This window comes from Drosophila gunungcola, assembly GCF_025200985.1.
Source record: "Drosophila gunungcola strain Sukarami chromosome 2L unlocalized genomic scaffold, Dgunungcola_SK_2 000008F, whole genome shotgun sequence".
Classification (NCBI taxonomy): Eukaryota; Metazoa; Arthropoda; class Insecta; order Diptera; family Drosophilidae; genus Drosophila; species Drosophila gunungcola.
Genome location: NW_026453163.1, coordinates 2754645 through 2776063, shown reverse-complemented (window position 1 = coordinate 2776063; position 21419 = coordinate 2754645). Strand labels below are relative to the sequence as shown.

At 38.5% G+C, this 21419-nt stretch overlaps 3 protein-coding genes across 6 annotated transcripts in view; 1 reads left to right on the top strand and 2 right to left on the bottom strand.

Annotated features, from left to right (window-relative positions):
- Positions 1–141: 141 nt before the first annotated feature.
- Positions 142–4016, bottom strand: LOC128253264 (dnaJ homolog subfamily C member 28). Its single transcript, XM_052981526.1, has 3 exons — positions 3895–4016; positions 1636–1847; positions 142–1564 (listed from the first exon to the last, which is right to left on the bottom strand). The coding sequence occupies exons 2-3, from the start codon at positions 1720–1722 to the stop codon at positions 566–568; spliced, it is 1086 nt and encodes a 361-aa protein (XP_052837486.1). The 5' UTR covers positions 1723–1847; positions 3895–4016; the 3' UTR covers positions 142–565.
- On the bottom strand, positions 3777–4258 carry LOC128253266 (uncharacterized). The gene has a single exon (XM_052981529.1). The coding sequence runs from the start codon at positions 4256–4258 to the stop codon at positions 4055–4057; it is 204 nt and encodes a 67-aa protein (XP_052837489.1). The 3' UTR covers positions 3777–4054.
- Positions 4259–6074: 1816 nt separating this feature from the next.
- The window catches only part of LOC128253459 (uncharacterized), a 39073-nt gene continuing 23728 nt past the window's right edge, over positions 6075–21419 (top strand). For 2 of the 4 annotated variants that reach the window (XM_052981864.1, XM_052981860.1), the window contains exons 1-3: positions 6075–6150; positions 7849–8094; positions 17625–17786. In XM_052981864.1, coding sequence (XP_052837824.1) covers positions 17672–17786 — 115 coding nt within the window. In that variant the 5' untranslated portion in view covers positions 6075–6150; positions 7849–8094; positions 17625–17671. Of the gene's footprint in view, positions 6151–6489; positions 6562–7848; positions 8095–17624; positions 17787–21419 lie in introns of those variants that run through there. The other 2 variants (XM_052981861.1, XM_052981863.1) reach the window with 2 other exon arrangements.

Genomic DNA, 21419 nt, shown 5'->3' with positions numbered 1-21419 from the left:
ACTGCATACGCATCTGTGAAAAACTACTCCATTAATTTTAAAATATAAAAATTTTTTCACAAATTAAGGGACGTGAACTTTTTGCATAAAATTATTTTCACCAAACAATTAATTAATTAATTAAAAATCAGCATTTTCTCGTTTGCTCCATACGCAACTGTAAATAAATACTCCATTAATTTTAAAATATAAGAATTTTTTCACAATGCAAAGCGTAATTAGAAGCCCAGTAAGAAACATTGTAAACTTGGATACAAATACATTTAAATCTAAATACATAATGTAAGACATTTTGACTAGTGCTTGTTTCTCTAAAAAACCATTACCCTTTTTTATTCAAAACATTTCATAAAATTTAAAAAACAAAATTTAATTAAAATGTTCTTAAAAATTCAAGTACAGATCAATCTCTAGATTATTATTTTACAACATAAATCACTACAACTATTGCTTAATTTTCCCTTATCAATACAAAATTGATGAGATATAATCTTATCACAAATTTATTTATCATTTCTCTACGCTTGAAACTAGTATCACACACATATCGATCACCCATTTGCCATTACAATAGTTTGCTGATTAGGGAAAATAGACTGGTACTCGTACTCCCCTCACTCTCCACATGGCTCCTGGCTTTGGCCTTTACTTCGGGTCTGACTACGTTGCGCTGCAACTCCGGATCCTTGAATACGGACTCGGCCATCTTCTCAAGGTGCAGTCGAAAGAACTGGTTCTCCAGGATGGGCACTATCAGGTTGTACTTGTCGATCGTTTTGTTCAGCTGCTGGACATCCTCCTGGTGCTGCTTGGTGAAGCTCTGCCAGGCGGACAACTCCTCGGAGCGCTCCAGAGGCCACTCACCGTAGAAGATGCGCTCCTGACGCAGCTTGTGCTTCAGCTGGGCAACCGCATCCCTAATGTCCTTGCCCAGGCTGATCCACTCCGGCGTGAATCCATTGTCCAGCATAATCTTGTTCAGCTTGTGGGTGGTGAAGTCCAGGTAGGGATTCTGCGATTGGGTCGAGGACAGCGGCTTGCCGGCCCCGTTGAGGTTGTTGAAGTCTCCCTTGGACATGGCCTCCTGGATGAGATCCTCGACCACCCGGTCGATGCCGTACTTGGTCTTGATGGCGTGTCTGCGAAAGTGGCCGCCGCCGCCGCCCTTGGACATCAGGGTTTTCTCCCCAGCCGCCGCCTTGTCGATGCGGTGCTCGAGGACGCGCTCCTGGGCCTTCATGGCGCGCACCTGCTGGTACTGCTTCTGGCGCTGGAAGGGAGTGCCCATGCCGATGCCCTCGTTGGACAGATACTGGCGGTGCTGCGGCGCCGTGTGCCTGATGTCGAACTCCAGGGCCTCCTCCTCGTCCTCCTGGATGTTGCGTCTGCCCTTGGCGAACTTCTCCTGCAGCACCCTGAAGGCCTCGTCCACCTGCTGGAAGCGCTCGGCACTGGCCTCCTCGGTTCCCGAGTCCGGATGCACCCGCTTCACCAGATCCAAGTAGGCGTGGCGCACCGTGTTCTGATCCGCCGTCTCGTGCACGCCCAGTATGCGAAAGCATTCCTGGCGATGGTATTTGGGGGGACATTGCGTAACGGGCGAACAACGAAAGATCTTAGGAGTCTCGGACTCACCATGTACACCTCCCTGCGTTTGAGGTGCAACAAGCGACCGGATGTACGGGCTATGGATCCTCCAAGCAGGTTTCCTGCCAGCCACATTTTTCTCCAAATATTAGTGATTTTCCGACGAACGACTTTGACTCTTTTCGGTTTTGGCAGCAGCCTGGCGTTTAATTCATTTCTCCCACTATCAACATTTGTTTATTTTTTTTCGGGGTGATCAGCTGTTGGGATAGTTTTAGCATTTATATACTGCACTCGTCGAGTAGTACATTTTTTGGTATTTTTTCTTTATGGTCACACCCAGGGATGGGTAATTTTACAAGTTACAGTTACAATTTGAATTCGATTAGGGGATTTTTTTTCCTTTTATAAAGTTATCAACTATGTAATTTCCAATATATACAATGCAACTATGGTCCTACAAATTATTACTAAGCAGTGGCATACTTGAGATAAAATATGTTATATATATTATCTCTGAATTTTTGATCGCAAAGCGAATCAATTATTATACCCTTGCAGAGGGTATTATAATTTCAGTCAGAAGTTTGCAACGCAGTGAAGGAGACGTTTCCGACCCTATAAAGTATATATATTCTTGATCGGCATCACTAGTAAAGTTGATCTAGCCATGTCCATCTGTCCGTCCGTCTGTCCGTCCGTTTATATGCAAACTAGTCTCTCAGTTTTTAAGCTATCTGCAAGAAACTTTCCCAAAAGTTGTCTTTCTATTGCAGGTAGTATATAAGTCGGAACGAGCCGGATCGGACGACTATATCATATAGCTCCCATAGAAATAATAAAATTATATAAAATAACTACCTAATAATTGAGCTGCAAATCATCATTGCTTCAATGTTTTTAGACATATACGCAAGTAAATCATAATTTTAATGTTTTCAAAAATATTTAATTCTTGCAATAGCTGCAAGGGTATATAAACTTCGGCTTGCCGAAGTTTGCTTCCTTTCTTGTTTTTAAATGTATTAGGCTAACATATTTTAAGAAATAGGCTTTCAATATGCTAATATTGTCTATGTGACTAAATAAATACTGTTAGCGCTAGAAAGAAAGAATTAAACAACAAAATAATAATAAAATAAAAACCGTAATTATAAAAAAGAAATTCAGTACTATAACTTGATTTTTATTCGTATTAATTGAAAAACAGCAAAGTTTTAATTTGTTTTTATTTATTTTTTCAATTTTTCCGACCCGGCCTCTTTCGACTTAAAAACAGCTTGCAATAGAAAGTAAACTTATCAAAAGTGACAGACGATGTATCCTTTCCTGTTGTGACAAAATTGGCTGAAATTACATATTTAAGCTTAGGCAAAGGACACAAAATATTGCAACGGGATTTGGGTAGAATGCCTGCATTCAGCACCATTGTCAAAGCTTTTAAAATACTCCCACAAAAACTTGTAATTTTTACCAAGTAATTTGTTCTAGTTATCTTTATATAAGAACATTTGTATTCAGCCAATTTTGGTTTTATTTTCGCAACAATTTTCTGCTCAATTATAACATCAAAAATTACTTTAAAAATTGTATGTTGATCGGATTAAAACTTTAGGGGGTAGATTTTTGGGATTTTTATTTCAGAATTACCCATATTTTCACATTAAAATTTCTTTAAAAAAATTAGCAAACCTCATCGAAAATACATTCTCAATTGAAAGGTAGAAAACTACTTGTATTTTTAAATAATGAAGTATAAATTACATTTTGATTGTTTTCGCTCTCAATGTTCGCCACAAGCGAAAATATTTTCTTTGAGCAACACACATTCTTCCACACCAACTATGTGCAATTAAAGTCTGGCGTTGACCAAATCTGCAATTCAAAATTTAATTCATGCTCTACATATGTATGCAGACTGCTAACTAATTTCTGTTCTGGGTAATCGTGTCACAATTAAAAGAAAATATATTTAAAAAAGTAGACGAAATTACTTTTCTCTACGGTCGAATTATATAGCAAATACTTGAAATGCTTGAGATATAAAAATATTAAATTAAATTAAGAGGGCTAAATGTACATTTACCGAAAATGTTAATTTAAATGTAAGAATGTTAGGCATTTAAATATATATACACTTCAGTTGTGTTAAAGGTGTTTAATACTTTAAAAGTGAGAAAATGAATGTATTCATTTATGAATTTATTAAAAACTTGTGATGCAGAAATACATTCACTGCTTAAAATTGGTTGAATAATTATGATACAACTGATTGCTGGAGTTATTGCTCCGATTTGTTTGGGTTACCGGTTTGGGCTGTTGATGTTGATGTTATGATCTCTTTTCCTAGCATCCCGTTTGGCCTGTTTTATGCGGCCCATTAGCATACATACGAACAGGATGTGCTCATGCTTGATCCAAATTCTTTTGGTTTCCATGTCGGAGATCAATCTGTGCCACGGTTGTTCTATTCATCATCGTCCACGATATCGGGCGTATATAGATCGAATACTTCGAGAAATTGGGCAAACTTCTTGCCTATATAGCCGCCTAAAAGAATGCCAGGTATGACAGTGCCCATAATGCCAATATATAGGTGTTTGTTACTACTCTTTGGAATTTTTTTGAGTTCCTTGAAATCTTTGTGCGTATCGTCTCGACCAAATGGCATTTTCGGTATTTTGATGTAAGTAGCTGCTGAAGTGTTTTTAGGAAATCGAATACAACATTATTCTGATGGAAATGTCAAGACTTTCTCCGGCCAAATTTGGCTAGGCACGGCCCAGAATCTAAAGTCGGACCGAAACCCTCATGCGTTTGCCGGAATATTTAAGTGCGCGCCCCATATGGCACTTCCGTTCTGCTGGCTAAACCTTCTGATTTTATCAATTGTCTGATTGTCTTCAATTGGTTGGCAATTGTCTACGTTTCCGTCTAAGGAGGGGAATTGTCTTTAATTTAAATATTGGACTGCAGAGGCAAGAAAGGATGGTCTAAGTTGGAGATACTGTAATTATTTTCCAAAACATTGAAACAGAAAACGGAACATACTTTAGAAGTCATTAAAGTGTTTCCTCTCTTGTTGCCCTTTACTCCTAAACAACATTTTTAATAATACTCATAAAATGATGATTTGTTGTTTTGAAAAGCAAGACAAATTAACCCCATAAAGATGGCTTGGAGGAAGTCTAGTTGAACCGCTTACCCCGTAATTATATTAATTTATTTTCTGATTGTGTGAACTTTATCTTTAAGCCTGATTTATGTTTCAACAAGAAACAGGTAATTTTTCTGTATCATGCTTTTAATATTTAAAAATATGAGGTAAAATATAAAGGACATCATATAATAAACATTTTTATTGATAAATTAAAAATTTTATTTATATGTATTGCCAGCTCAAGGTCAAGCATTTTTGTAAAAATAAAAAACAAAAAATTAATATATTGTTCCGATTTGTATTAAAAATGTATTGTACATACAAAATTAGTAAGAGCACTCGATCTGTATTGGTCGTTCCATAATTAATAATTATAAGTTTTACTTACAAATCCCATTTGTTAGTTATTCGGCTTATGGGAAAAATCAATACAAAGAGAAGGAAAACTGATTAAAACAAGGTCAGTACAACCTTCGTAGCCATTAAAAGAAGACGATATAAATGGATTCCAAACGGAAGAATTTAATGACTAAGAAATCTTAATTTAATGGCTTACTCCATTTCCCCTTGACTCTTTGATAAGGGTTGTTTTTGGAATCCTTTTAGTTTGGTGTTTAGGAATTATAGTCCTTTTATTTCACTAAAAAGAGCAAACTTAGAAGATGCGTAAAACACACCTTTAGTAGCTCAAAACTCTGCAATAATATGGATTTATTTAACTCATAAAAATTTAATGTGCGAACATCTAACCTTATAAAGGGTTCGTTGCTTAAGTCTTTCGTTAGCCATCAATAGATTTCGCTTCCGTTTGGCATTTCGCACGTCTTGCATAGTTTATGGCTCCGTGAGGGGTAGAATGGGTAATTAAAAAAAAAATGAGTGAAGAAAGGCCTGTTTCAAAGACTTACAAGGGGTATGAGTAATAATCCCTCTTTTATGGCCCACTCTATTTTGCGGGTGAACCCTTTTAGCAAGTACGTTACTTGAGTTATTCGTTACACTTTGTAGGATTCGGCTTCCGTTACGCGGCAATGTTTGAAAACAGTTAGCAACCGAAAACCGGTGGGAGGGTAAAACCCACAGTCGTCTTCACATGTCCCGGGCAACTGACTGAAATTTCCCAGGAAACAAGGACGGCACGGCTAATCCTGTCGAGACAATGCAGCCCACGTATTTGGCTAGGTAGAGTTTCTGCGGCGAATTCGCACTGCCGGCTAAAACTCCAGGCCGTCTTTTCAGCCGAATCCAACGGCGGCGAACGACGATCGGCATGCCGGCTCACCAGCCGCTAAAACCCATATAGAAACCTAAGAAAGCCGAAGCTTTCGGGGCTTCAGTTTGCCTTCGACTGTGGCGCGTAGTGGACGTTCAGAGGCTGCGGCGAACCCAACCTCTAGACAAGTGTATGTATCGATCCGACTGGGTTTCTGTGAGTGAGTGTGAGCCAACGAACGAAACGAATCGAAACGAAAGCCGTTAAGAAGCCGTCTGAGAAGGCAAGAAACGAGCGGCCATAGGAAAATCTGTAAAACGGGCACGTCGAGCTGTTTCATTTTCCTCACCAGTCTCGCATTTCTACCAATACCTATACCTATACCTATACCTATACCTATACCTGTACCTATACCAATACCTATACCCAAACCTATCTTTTCTGGCCTGCTCCTCGCCTTTTTCTTACCTTCTTGCTTTTTGCTTTCTGCTGTCGTGTCTTGTGGTCTCTGTGTGCGTGGACTGAAACTTCAGCTTCAGGTGCAGGCCGCGCTGAGTTTGGTGAACAAGTTTCAGTCTGAGTTTGGCCTTCGTGTGGCATGGTACAGTAAACGCTCCTCGGGTTTTCAGACCTCTTTGTGTCCTAACTATAAGTGCTTGTGCAGTCTATGAATGTATTTGGCTGGAAACTGGATTTTATTCGATTGTTTTGCGCAGCAATGTGTTTGATTTTGTGTTCGTGTTTGTTTGCTGGCTAGCGAAAAAAGGATTTCTGTGCATTTTAATGGAGGCGCGTGCTTGGATCGTGTGTGTCTTATGAGGAAATTGACGATTACATTGCAGCCAAAGAAAATAAAAGGAATTTTACATTTTGTAAAAAGTGTAGTGGACAATCCTACAAAATCAGTGCATAAACAAATAACAATAAAAACCAGAAATTAATGCATGAATATTTAAGATTTTTTTAAAAATAATATCCAAACTCAAGCCGAAGATTTTTTTTACAAAAAAAGGAGCTCCACTTTAACTGGAACAGTATTTCTTCTTCAGAGCTATGCCGCTATTATGCTTTTATGTTGTTTTTAACCAACCAAGTTAGTTGAACTTCTAGCATAATTCGTTCTCCTTAGTTTCTTTGCTTCTCTTTATTGTGAGCGGTTCGGTTTTTACCAGTCCATTAACTTGTCTGTGCCTTTTGCACTTTACTTTGTTAACTGACGTTAGACTACCGCCAAGTCGAGTACCTGTGTGAGTAAGTAGTCCATCCAAGGGGAGTAATACACTCTGGTACTCACTTCGCACGCCAGCTGCGCATTTACGCTCCCATTACCCGCGTAGGAATAACAAACACACGGGAAAAGAAGCAACACTGGCCACCAAGTGCTTTGCGCAATGCCCAAAGAAATGGTGCGGCCAGAAGGAACCACAAAAGTTACCGAAAAATAAAAGGGCTGTGAAATTGCAGTCTTGTGGTTAAAGTTTGGCCAACAGCCAGCTTGAGTTTGGCAGCTCAAGTATTCACTTACCAAAAGTTTGTGGCTTAAGTCATTTGTTTCGAAGAACAAAAATCTGAAATAGAAATTCTTAAAAGCCCATCCTCACCAGATTTTCACCTAATTAACATAAATATTTCTTCGAACATTTTGGTGAGCTTGAAACCCAAATGTTCCCATCGCTTTTCGAAGACGTGCTCCGACTTGAGACCAGAATTCTTGGGTTGACTGGTTTCGGATCTTTCACGGCATGCATAATTAAACAGACCCAGCCCCATTATACAAACTATAGATAGTAGGACAGGCCGAACCGATAATAAATAACATTTATGTGACGCGTTTTCTTTTAGCTTTGCTTTTTCTTTAAAATTAACCAAATTAAATATCTCCCTGCAGTGCAACACTGGCCTTGCCCATTAAAAAGTATAAATTAATAAAAAGAAAAAGCATCAAAAAGTTGCCATAAAAAACTGACACCGCCGTTGTCGGGAAAGGGAAAAAAACGTCGTTGTTGTCGCTTTTGTTGAGCTCAAGGATAACCAGCTGACATGCCACATAAATCGGAATACTGAGCATACGTGAACGATACATATCGAACCCATATAGTGGTTATATTTATAGCTCCAGCTGCATATATAAAAGGTGAGTTGCATATTGAAATGGCGGCGAATAAGCCGGAAAAGAGAGGGAATGGGAAAAAACTTGGACTGCAAAATAACCACCAACATTGGTTGGTAAAACACCTAGCCTCCGATCTGTAGATGACGTTATGTTCTTCTGCCTTTTAGCTGACATCACTACATGCCAACACTAGAAAATAGATTTACACTATCATTCAATAAGCAATAATGAATAAAAACCCATTTCAAGCCACGCCTATTTTGGCTTCAGTCATTGCGCAAATATTCGATTGTATATATATCTGCATATACAGCCATAAACAATGCCATGCTTTCGTTTTATCCAACAATTTGCAATTAAACTTCGCTTTAATTGTGTTTAAATAATTGATTGATTCCATTGATTGAGCAAACAATCGCCGTAGCGAGTGTGGTTATGCTATAGGCCATATAAAGACTTCAATATAGATTCCCACTTACCCATAAAAAGTAGCACAACCCGGCAACAATAAGAACAATTTCTTTTACTTTCTATTAAACAAAACCTAAAAAAGCTTCGATTGTCTGTCGGCCGTGTCTGACTCGCCTTTGTTGTCACATTCATTCAATAAAGGCCAAGTCGGCTTCCCCGTAGCCCCCGTAATCCCCGAACCCCTCGAAAAGACGAAAAGCGAGAGCTACCCAAACAGTTAACCTCAATTTCAAGACGCACTCTGTGCGCTGTTGTTGTTGCCTAATAACAGAAACCGAAACAACCATAGAAGTGGTAAAAATTTCACTCAACTCAAAGTGAAAAGCAGAACAAATGACGTACAAGACCAGCACAAAAACCTCATCACATCTGCAAACAACGCACTAGAATGCTCTTTATTTCTTTGCTCATTTTTGGCAAAGCTATTTGGCAAATATAAACAAACTCGTTTCTTTATTGAAATTCGTGCCATGATTAAGGAATCTCTAGAGAGATGAGTTCTACTTAAGTCATCTCCATGGCTTGGCAAAAAGTATCGAAACAAGAAAAACTTGTTTTAGCGCGTGCTTAGTGGCTAAAGTCGCTTTGACTTAGTCATAATTTGTATATTGGTATTTGGCTCAGAGCTTCTAAACGGAAGTGTTTGCCAGATTCGTGTTAAGCGTTAAATGGGGGTGGCAAACTCCAGTAGTGAGTGCAAGCTTGTTGCTTAAGTCTTTTGTTTATTGTCAAGTGTAGCTTTGGGCTTTCCAAAACCTTTCTTAAAGAACATATAAGGAGCTAAATAACAACATTTGTCTCAATTGTTTTACAAATTTTCTTCACTCAAAGTTGCGTATTCGTAGGGTAAACAATTTATCTAATCCCCCGTTTCACAGGATTAAACTCCTGAAAGAAACGCCAGAAAGTCATCTATTATGTTGGGTACGACGAGTAAAATATTTAATTCCTAGACCTTTTTTGAAGGTCAATAATTGGCTGCTGATGGCAAAGAATCGGCAGGTAGATACACGCAAACACACCCTAAAAACACAATAACAATGTGAATGCTCGCCTCAATCACAGGTAAAGATTTAAAATCGACACATTTTCAAAACTATACCGAAAGTGCGAGAAGTCAGATGAAATTAGAGGAAAAAATGCATTCTTTATCTAGCTAAGAGAAGATGGGTCCTCGGGCTTGTTCACATGAATGACAAATCTCCTGCCACATATCAAGTGTCGGTTGGCCATTAAAAGAAAGGAATGCCAGGGAGTGGTCTGCGTTAATCTTCAGAGAGATCCATCAGTGAGCTGATCCGGACTAAGATCTGGGCCGACATGCGAGTAACTTATTTGGGGAGAACGATGGCTATTCCCTGCATGTCTGGCGTCCATCAAATCATTAAATAATTATAGCAATTTGATTGGGTTAACAATTTTCTAGTCAACAACTTTTTCCCGGTAACGAAAGTTTTCGTTTTTGAGCATCTTGATTTTCAATTTTCAATTTTGTTATTTTTAAATTCTCAACTTCCGTCTCAGCGGCAGTGAAAGTGCCGACGAATACCCAACTCATTCTAAAAGCGAATTAATGGTCATCTCTGCGCTCTCTACTTCTCGGCGGCAAAAAGCAGCTTAATCATGTTGAAAAGCAGTTGACAATTTCATAAGTCTTGCAGGGTGGGCGCTTTCACGGCGCCATCAGCCATCTGACATCGCTGGTCGATTAGTTACAATTGCCACAAATTTTCTTTATTTTTCCATCTCCAGCTCCCTCTTTCTGTGCGTCTTCAGTTTCTGCTTATGTTTTTAATTGTGAGAATTGTGTGGAAAAGTGGAGCTCACTTGCCGGGAAAAAGCGGAGAAAAACAGAAAAGATTTGACGCTGTCATTGTCGACAATTGTTAAAAATAGAAAAAGCGATCGAGCTTAGCGAGGTGAGCGAGGTGAGCGGAACTGTAGAAATGCCCAGCGCAGTTGTACTTATAATCGAGCCAAGTTATCTAGCTTCATCTTCTAGCTTGCAATTCTCCCAAGCTCCTCCATTCACTTTCGGGACTATCTGCGATTCCGAGCTGCCGAATCTCGAACCCAGAATTCACATGGCTGCCTCGCACCGCATACACACCCAAACACAATGATCCCCCAACTGACTTTTGGGCAGACTGTCTGACTCTTGACTTTGGTGTGCACACTTACATTAACCTGTTTTGGCTTGGCCGCCTTGCCTTTTTGGCTGCATTCTTGACGGCTGCTCATCTTCGAGCCACGCAGCTAAAGTCTCTGGTTTTAAAAAAGCGCTGCCAATTAAAGCTAGAAATGTAAAAACTTATGCTGATACTCTTGGGGATTGTGGATTGGGTTTTAAGCTTCAAATTCTATGTTCAAATAGTGTTTTTGTTTTAAAAATAACTTCTCTTGTGCATTTTTGTTTTATCGCATTTTTGGCCAACTTTAATCTTGACGCTCGTGTACTTGTGGAGGATAAAAGCGTTTAAATAACCGAAATATAAAATTTATATTTATCATTACAATTTTATTGAATTTTTTGAAATTTCTTGGAGTTGCTAGTAAAACCTGCTCTTTTTTTCTTGCAGATATAATTTCTTTATATTTTATCTAACTTTAAGCCAAAATAAACCTTGAGGTTCGTTTATTTTGAACAAGATTTAAAGGTTTTATTATTTTTAACTTAAATAAAAAATTTGTATTTTTCCTTACAATTTTATTGAATATATTGATATAATTTCTTTATATTTTACTAAATTCATAGCTAAATTAAATCTTGAATATATAATAATACAGTTTCTTTGAATGTTTTTAATTTTCTACAGGTTGTTGTTTTTGGTGATATAATTTATTCATTCATTTTTTGATATCGCAGGCGAGTCATCATTCCCTAGTTGATGTTGTTTTTGAAAACCTGTTGTTGCTTTCTGTCTGACTTCATTTTGGTATTTCGGTGGGAGTACCTGTGTTTTTGCGGTGATGCGACTTGGACTTCTTCACTTAGTTTCAATTACAAAATGTTCAGCCTGCGGCAATGGAAAAGCAAAACTTTTCCTTGTCTATATACGAATTAAATATTAATTGCCTTCATCGCCCGCTTCTTGGCTTTTTCAGCTTGTGAAAGTGCTGGCCAGTGGAAATCACTTGACCATTTTGTGCCCAGCTTTCGACGGCTCGGGCTGTACATGAAAACAAATGAATGTTTTTGCTGCCGAAGTTGCAAAGTTTTGCTGTTGGCGGTGGCAAGTAACCCGAAAAAGATAGATACAAATATGCGGATGGTGAAAAGTTTCAGTTGCCTGGCTTTCGTCGAGGGAAACAGCCTGCAGCAAATGCTGCTTCGATGAGAAAATTAAACTAGTTTATTACTGCTTGCCAATAACATTAGGTGACCAATGAATTTACCACAGCATAGCCCTTCATAGCTCATTAAACGATTTATTTTCTTGACCGATAGATTGGGTTGGCCGCAGCTTTGGCCACGAACAATTCATGTAACCCAAATTCCAAGGCACTCGTAGAAACTAGTTCATTGGGTCCCTCCTCCGATCGGACAGCTGCCCAGCTGGTTTTTCTCGCTGAGCTCGCTGAGCTCCTCAAGCTCTGTTCCCCGCGGCTTGGGCTACCTGCCGTCGAAATTAAACACACATTTTTATGTTGAGCCAAAAGATCAATATCGTAGCTGCGAGGGGGAAAAGAAATCTCGAAGCCCGAAAGAACCACAATTTACATAAATATCTGGTTTCTTCTCAGTGTCCCTTTTCCCCTTTCCTTATGACCATGCTGTTTGTGGTACACGAAGTAAGCCCCACAACGGTTTACTGGATTATGGAATGCTTAAGCCCGATGAGAGTGAATCTGATTCGAGAACAAAGAGCACGGGACCTGTTATCACAAAACAGAACTATAATTTATAAATAACATTCATTAAAAAAGGGATTTATTAAGTAAAAATTAAACACATATAATGGCAAACAACAATAATACTACATTAAGTACACTATAATCAAGTTAGCTTATTGTAATACAAGCACTCAGCTTGAATCAAAGTGACTACCAGTGATGGATTAAGAGATTGTCAACCATTTCGTTAAGCTTATCAAAGTCCAACTCAATCGATTTAAAAAGCACGTCGGCCGTTTTCTTTGATTTCTCATATAAAAGATTCAATTAAATGCAATGAAACCAATGCTGCATTTATTTATTATCAAGCTGTCTAGTCTGGATTGGTCTACTCAGCCTAATTGCTAGCCACAAGATAAATGCTTCTCTAACTGATCTCAATTGGTACTCAAACAACCATCATTCGTTTCATTTAACGACATCTTCTGTAATTTGCATTTGATCTTCGTTTACTGCCCTGGTTTCTCCTCGACGATTTCCTCTTCTGCCTCGGACACGCCAACAACCAACTGACACCGAAAAACTAACTCGATTTGTAAGAAATGGTAAAAAGCAATTGACCTTCGGGCCAAAAGAAATCAAAGTAAAATAATATTTGGTCATTAGTTGGGCAGCTACAAAAACTGGAAACGTGCCGCCCGCCTCTCCGTTGGCCAACATCGATTTGTGTGGCCAATATTGGCATAGGCGAAGAAAACACGAAAACAAAAGGAAAACCAGCAACGAAAAACACTGAAAATGCTCCCCAGACAAGTGCGCAAGTGAAAGTCCCAGACTTTGCCTTGGTGGAAAACAGTGGGCCCGTGTGAAGAAGATGGTGGCCAATGCGAAATGGAAATGGAAATCTTAAAAGCTGTCTCTAAAAGGCAAACAAACCGGCAGCAGCTGCATTTCCAATCACCAGAATCGAAAACCGGCGGCACAAAAAGTTCACCAGAAATTATGTACCCCGTTTGACTTTTACCATTTGCTCAACTTAGTCATCATTTTAAGGCAAGCGGTTTGATTTTGCTTGTGTTTTTGCTCCGTTGGCTGGCTAAATGTCGAAGGTGTCATCAATAATGGCTGCATGCGGAGCCATCGGCAACCGGTTTGGTCACAGATCGTTCCGTTTTCTTGTTGATACTCGCTTGGCATATGTACGTACATACGTATGTATAGTATGTTTGCCCAGAAAATATTTGAATTTTGATTGCGACTGCCGTAGCCATGAGTCTTTTCCACACTTCTGCGGGTGCAGTATTCCCCTCCGTTCGATAGCGATTGCGAAATCCACAGCTTCGATGCGGATGGAAAAGGTTTTTCATAGTAGGTTTCCCAACTCTTTTGTTCTCTGTGAAGGCTCGGGTCGTTATGCGGCTGATGATGAGTGGGTCTCTTGGCCGGAGGCTGTCAAGTTCGTTGCCCAAGTCATTTGTTTTCAGCGTATATATACACCGCTCGATTATTTTGAATGATACATGATATGTATCATATCACACGCCTCAAGCTCTGTTGGTACTCACACCCAGGCCAATCAGTTACTAAATAAAATTTTAATTAGCTATCTCCAGCTTAATCAACCTTTAAGCGGTCATGGAGTCATGGGAGTTACGACAGTACACACTAAACGTCTTCACACGCCACCCATATTGATGCTAATTTTTGTGAATCTTTCGAAACGATTGTTTAACTACGCGGCGAACTAAAGACAGACTCACCGAAATCAAAGCCAAATCAATGGGCGATAAAACAAGGCACTAAATCAAATAGCCCTGCGTCCAGACCTTTCACTCTCGTCGTCTTTTGCCTATTTGCATGCTAAATACTTTTTTATTATTAGCCAAGACAACATTTGCATTTCTCGAATGTAATCGGTTGCAGTTTGCATTTTGCAGTTCACTGGAGAATTGAAAATATTGTTTGCTAGCCCGTCGTTGACCTCATCGTTCGTACCACCATCATTAGAGGAGATTATAATAGCTGAAAAAACGTTGTCCAGGGTGTTGACTCTTGACAGTTTTAATTGAGCTTTATTTTGACCGCGGGCGGCAATTAAGTAATTAGTCCCTTGAATAATTAGTTTTCTATTTAAATCAGGAACCAAAATTATTATAATTTATATTTAAGTAAAACTTTTATTTTTAGGCTAAGTAACAGAGGAGATCTTTACAATATTTTAACCCAAAGTCGTGTTGTAATGTCAACATTTCTTTCTTTCGCCTGTTCCCTGAAATAATTTTTACTAAAATGAGTTCTTCTTTTATTTAATTGAAATATTTAAAAAACCAATTCCCCTCCCCTGAGATATTTTCTGTTTTGCTTTTGCTTTCCCATCTTCGGATGTTTTCTGTTTCGCTCAAAATCTAATTTAATTAGGTTTTAGCCGGTACAGCAAAAACCTGGATATTAGTATGGTACTTGTTTTTTTTGTGACGTTTTTCCCGTTTTTAGTTTAGTTTTGTAATACTGGACACGCTACTAAAATCAAAACCTAAATTAGTTATCGTTATCTGCCGGAAATAGCTAAATCAAATCAAGAAGATTAAAATCAACTACTTCGCATTAACTATTTATCGCAGGTAGCTGCAGTAGTTCGATTTGTGTTTAATTAAATCTTAGTTTATGAAATCGTATGTTAAGAACGACAAATCTTAATTTTTTTTAAATTAATTAATTTTAAATTAATTGTGTGCACGTTCGGACTTAAATAAAACCCGTCAGATTGCCCGAAAATATCATACAGAAGCCATAGGAATAATCGAAAAAATAATTAAAAATAAATGTTAGCTTCGTTGTTTTTTAAACAAATTCACATTTACTTCGATTTATAGTCTTGTGTTTAAATTCCAGAAACATAGTTTAAATTAAGGAAACATTCAAAAATTAAATGGAAACTATATACCAATATACCTACAATTGTGTTTGAATTTTATAAAAATTGATCGACAGAAGTTTTGATGTTGCTCTTTAGTTAGTTATCATATTCAGGAAATTTTATACAAAAAAATTAATATTTTAAGGAATTATGCATATTCCCACTACTTTAATTATTATCTTAACTGTACAGCTAAATATTAAAATTAAGTGAATCTTCATCAAACGCCAAATGTGAAGAGTGATGCTGTTTAGCCTTCAATGGACTCACAGATTTCACAGTCAGCTAGTGACAATGGTGTTTTGGTTAGGTCAAAGCCTCCACCAACGCCCACGTCCCCGCCCTCTTTTCCCTGGTGTGTGCGCTTCATTAAACAGCAGAGTAAATAAATGTTGGGTAAACCTCTATCATTTTTGGCGCCTTCCGTTGAACGCTACTGCTGGCGCAGCCTAGACCTGAGTTGACTTCGGGCCGACTTGGCTCACCCACACAAAAACACCCATGCTGTTGGCCAAGTTGATAAACAGCCACAGGCACAAACACAGTTAGCGTTAGCCATCGAACAAGTTAGCTGTTTGACGGCTGTAAGTTGCTTTCTGGGCCAAACCGCATAGTCAACTAATTGCACAAAAATGCGGCTTGCGGCTTTTTAGGCAGGAGCCAGAGCTTCAACTCCAGAGTGAGAAAACTCCAGGCGAGGGAAAACAACGCGTTGCATAATTCATTGCCCTTTTGCTTATATTAGTATTTTAATTATGATTTCTGAGCGTCGAGAGAAATAAACATAAACAAGAGTTGGCTTCGCTATTTTTCTTAATTAGCGCTGAGTGGTGCGTGCAGTCTAAGCTTACTTGCAAATTATATTTGTTGTCTTCTCCCCTTCAATAAAAGCCGCCAAGACCTGTCTGGCTATAAGCCGCTTTTCAATGGCTTTTATTCACACTCTTTTTTGGGCCTTAAGCCTTTCATTCGCATGCAACAAGTTATCTAATGTTTCGCTGTTGTGATGTTGATGTTGGTGTGTATCTCATTGCAAATGAAACATGTGGCAGGGCGTTTGCCTTCGCGTTTGACTAAATTTTAAGCCGAGATTGAGATTTCTCCCAGAGACAATTTGCGGAAGCTGTTAATGGACTGGGTTTGCGACTGGTCTGAGTCTGGACCGGGCGAGTTGCGTTGGGGTTTTGCATTACAAATGCAGTTAAGAAACACACACCACTTTATTTACACTTTGTCAATCAGCAATGCATATTTATCTCAATAGGTAGGCCAACAAAAGACTTAAGCAACAAACATGAAAGTTATGTTATGAAATACGAAAATTGCAGAAGTAGCTTAGTAAAGTTTTTAAGCTATTCACACCGGCCTCATCTAGCCTCCACCCCGAAACCAGTTCATTTAGCACTCGAATTCAAATAAAAACTGTATCAACATGCAACTGTACATCTTGTGTTAGCTAGTCTATAATTACTTGACAATAACGGCAACCTTGCGCCTCGATCTCCGTTTACAGAGCGGTGGAAGGTGCAGGGGGGCAAGCCCCATGAACAGACCCCGCCCAGACACCCCAGACTTTATTAAGCTTTGGATATGAATGAAAAGTCACACACACAAACCATACGACTGCAAACAAGTTCAGACGCCATCGTGATAATGACAGGCAAATCGGAATAACCTTAAACTTTGGGTTGGTCTATATAATAGCCATTTCTAACCCAGATTTTGACTCTTGACTTTGGCTCACCATTATTTTTGGGGTCCGACAAGCGATCATATATGTACTTTTTAAGATTCATTCAAAGGGTAGTTAAGGTTAATTTATTATGAGGTTGAATACAAATTTTGTATTTATGACTAATACTTTAGAGCGTAAGCTTAAGCTTTCAATTTCGTAAACACTCGTATTGGCACATTAGGTATTTCCCCATCCACTCCGTGAAAGTCACCTCCCAAAAATGTCATTCTCAAATAAAAACAAATGCACTAAAACAAATATTAGCTTTATTTATGGCTTTATTCATTATCTAAGTATATGCAAATTCTTTCGCGAGCTTTGTGGCTTACGAACTTCTCGAGAAACTTTCTAAAACCGATTGGCCGCAAGAACACGTGCTCAGATCGCACTGTAGTCAAAGTTTGAGTCAGCCGCACATAAATTTGCTAATCTTTACCTTTTATCGGCCGAGGGTGCGAGTGAGGTGTGAATTGGGTTACCAGTTTTGTTATTAGTTTTATTTTTCTGTGGCCTGGGCGAGGTTGCTAACTATTTTACTCAGGATTATTGTATTCAAATCGATGTTGATATTTATTTCTCTTTTTCTGATTGCAGATTGGCAACAAAACACCGTGCTTAGCTGGGCATTAAATCGGTTCAAAATGAACCAATCGACGGCAGCCAATTCACATTGGCTGGCCGCTTTGCTGTCGTCGCTGCTGCTTTTGAATTTGCTACACTTAATCGGAGCCGACGAGGCGTTTTCGTGTCCAAATGGTAAGTAAGCCTATATTCCTTTACCTCCAGCAGCCCAAAATGAAGTATAAATTCTGAGTTGCATTTGAAACACGTGCGTGGCCAGCGGACGCAGGTGTGGCCCCAAAACCAAACCAAAACTTTGCGCATAAATCAAAAGCGAATATAATTGTAGTCGAGGCGGTTTTAAGCAGATTTGTCTGTGTGCTCCAATGGGTGTGCTTCGAGCTGGCAATTATGTCTTTAAGAATTTGCTGTCTTGACTGTTCTAAGCGCTGTTAATGGCGTAATTGATTGCCTTTGATCGGAGCGTGGTATGGTAAGCCATTTCCGGTTGCCAACGTGACTGAAGAACACGAAAAGACAAAGGGTTAGCAGATGCACCAGGAATTCGTAGCTGAGCCAAATTATCACAACCAATTACTATTTATTTCACGCTGTTTTTTAAAAGTTCAAGTGGTAGACTTACGATGAGTGGTGGGTCTTGAGTAATCTCTAAGATTACAAATTAAGCTAAGGAACACAATTTCCCTGATGATAGGCAGATAAAAGTCTTAAGTCATTTTCTAGCTTGATAAGTATAGGAGAAATTTATGTTTCATACTTGAAAAACATAATAAATTAAATTTTATTGATTATTTCTTTTAAAGCAAGATTACTTATCTCTCAGTGTAGGCTTAGCCATATTTGTGTCATAAATATATCGCATGTGCTATAAAAATTCTTGGGCTAATGACAAAATCTACAAAAGCCATAAGCAACCTGCTAAACGAGTTAGCACTGAACGAAACCTACAAAACCAAAAAAAAAAAACAAGAAAGGTAGTAAACTTCGGCAAGTCGAAGTTTATATGCCCTTACAGCTATGGCTATAATTATGTTACAATATTTATATTGTTTTATATAATTTTAATATTTATAAAATTATAAGCTATGATGATTTTCGATTAATTATTGACTGCTATCTGATATCGTTGTCCGATTTCGAAGTACGTTCAAATCATATGGAAAACAGCGAAATTGTAATTACTTTTTTTTTTATTTTTCCCGTTGGTCCAATGGGAGCTATATGATACAGCCGTCGGACTTAAATAAAATTGAAGCGGTAATTCTGAGATATCAAACAATAAACTATATTAAAAAAACAATTAAAAAAAAACCGATTTCAGGAAGATAGCTTTCAAACTGAGAGACTAGTGATGCAGATCAAGCATATATAACATATATACCTTATAGGGTCGAAAACGCCTTCCTCACTGCGTTGCAAACGTCTGACGAAATTTACTATACCCTCTGCAAGGAAAATAAACCCACTCTGACCAGAAATACAATTCAGTAGGCCGAATAGTACGCAAAAAATGTGTACATGACGGAAGTTATGAGCAAGCTAATCAATCAATATGAGAAGGGGGAGTCGCCGGGTGGTGGAGTAAGGCCCAGAAGCCTTTCACTTGGCTTTGCCACCTACACCACCTCGCAAAGTGGCCGATAACGGTTATTACATATGCCAAACTCGTTTCTCTCCTCGCCATTACCATGTTCTCTGGTTCGTAGAATGCCATGACAGCATATATAGAATACTCCATATGAAGAATTTCCAACTCCAGACTTGGGCCCCACACAAACAAGATTTCTTAACGGTTTTCCGCTGCCGCTGCAGCTGTTGTTGCCGCTTATTTTTTCACTTGCCCGACGTTGTGACTGACTAACTCTGCACAGGGAAAAAAGCAATTTAAAATACATTGATTGATCATCTTTGCTTTAAATTAACTTGAAAATATATTAACACAAACCAACAAAAAAGGAACTTTAACGAGAGTTGAACCTTGGTTGCCACATGAAAACTCTATTGTTTTATTAAAAGTAGATCCATTTTATTGTCTAATCTTATACATGATATATAACAATAAAAATGAATTTATACCTTTTTATTACTAATATGAAAATTTTTAGTGCAGCGATTGTGAAAATTCAAAAGTTTGTTTAAAAACAAAACGAATCTAAACCAATTTTCATGTTTTAAAGCCGTTAATGTGATTTCAAAACCATTTTTAAAATATAATCAGTCTGAAATTTATAATTTGGCTTATAACTCTTGTTAAATAAATAAATTGGAGAAGTGTTGGTCTTCGGTCAAGGTTTTTCTCTCAGTGTACTTCTCCTCGGCTCCTGCCTGTGCCCGCTGTGCCACTTGCTGCCACCGATTCCGAGCCATCCAAGTCCATCTTTTAACTAGCTGAACAAGCTGCAGCTTGCTGTGCTGATTAACACTTGTGCACAGCCAAACAAGTTCGTTGCCTAAGTCTTTTATTTTTTAAATATTTTTTACCGCACTCAAGTTTTCCATATGCAGGTGTCTGTGTGTCGGTGACTTGTTTTAGGTGCAGTCGGTTGATTTTGGTTGCACACACTCGGGCTCGAAAAATAGGCCAAACTCTTGCTAGTTGTTGCAATTTTTTTCTTCCACTTAGCCGTTGCATATTGATCGATGTTATTACACTGATGCCTACATGAATGTGGACTCAGAAAATATGTTTTTGCTTTATGACTCAACTAATGGAACTCTGATGCTGTGCTTTTAGTTGATCTGTCAGATGTTAAAGATGTGTGTTCAGTGTCAAGCAAACTGTGATGATGATTTGGGAAATTCCAAGTTAGATATAGATACATATATAGTTACATATATTAAAGAAATTTTTGGAAATTTTTTAGAAATAATAGGTAAAAGTAATAGTTGATTGTCTTGTCCAACACATGATAGTTGGCATAATTTTATAGTACTTCCAGATTTAGATTCAATTGACCCTTTGTTGTTAAAAATGATAATAATAATAAAAATATTTCCGTCATCCGAATGGCCATTTTCATTGGTCTGAAATAAATTAATTTTCACCATTTCCGTACTTACCGCCGGCCCAAACAGAAGTTGTACCGCCATCGGCCATTGGCGGCCACTTAAGAATCACGCCTAACGGTAAGAGCCTCAAATTGATGATGACCAACCCGACTCGGCTGGCAGACTGACAAACGTGGCTAAATCTATGGGGCATAGTAGTCGATCGTGAAGACTTAGAACGGAGAATTCCACATTTTCGGACACACTTGAGTAAACGCTGCCGAGCTGCCAAGAGTTTCAAGCTAATTGAATGAGCATCTCTCTGTCTGTTGGTCGGTGTGTTCTTTGTGGCTTTTCCTGCCGCCATCCAAGCGTACACTGGCAGAAAACGAAGGCGATTCGGGTTGGCTGATAGAAGTTTCTGGGTCGGCGGGCACACACTTGGATTAGAGTACCCAAAGTGATTTATGAAGGAGCGACAATGTGCTGCCACCCTATTTGTAAAGCCTGTATGTTTTGCAGTTTTATTTATGATATTGAAGCATTTAGTAAGTCATAGAGCGTGAAATAAGCGTGCGCCCAAGTCAAATTAAACAAATTTACGTTATATGTCGGTGGCTTATGAGCTTCGTTATGAGAAGTCAACACTTTTTCACCTCACCGATTTCTGTGTGAACCAAAATGAGGATGAAGTAGTGAGAAATAAATACAATCAAAGCTAATTTAGGAGTTACAAAATAGAATTTCCAAGAACATCTAAACTCCTACCTTGACTGGTTTTTAAGCTTTCTACGCACTCACCGAAATTAAGATCTCATT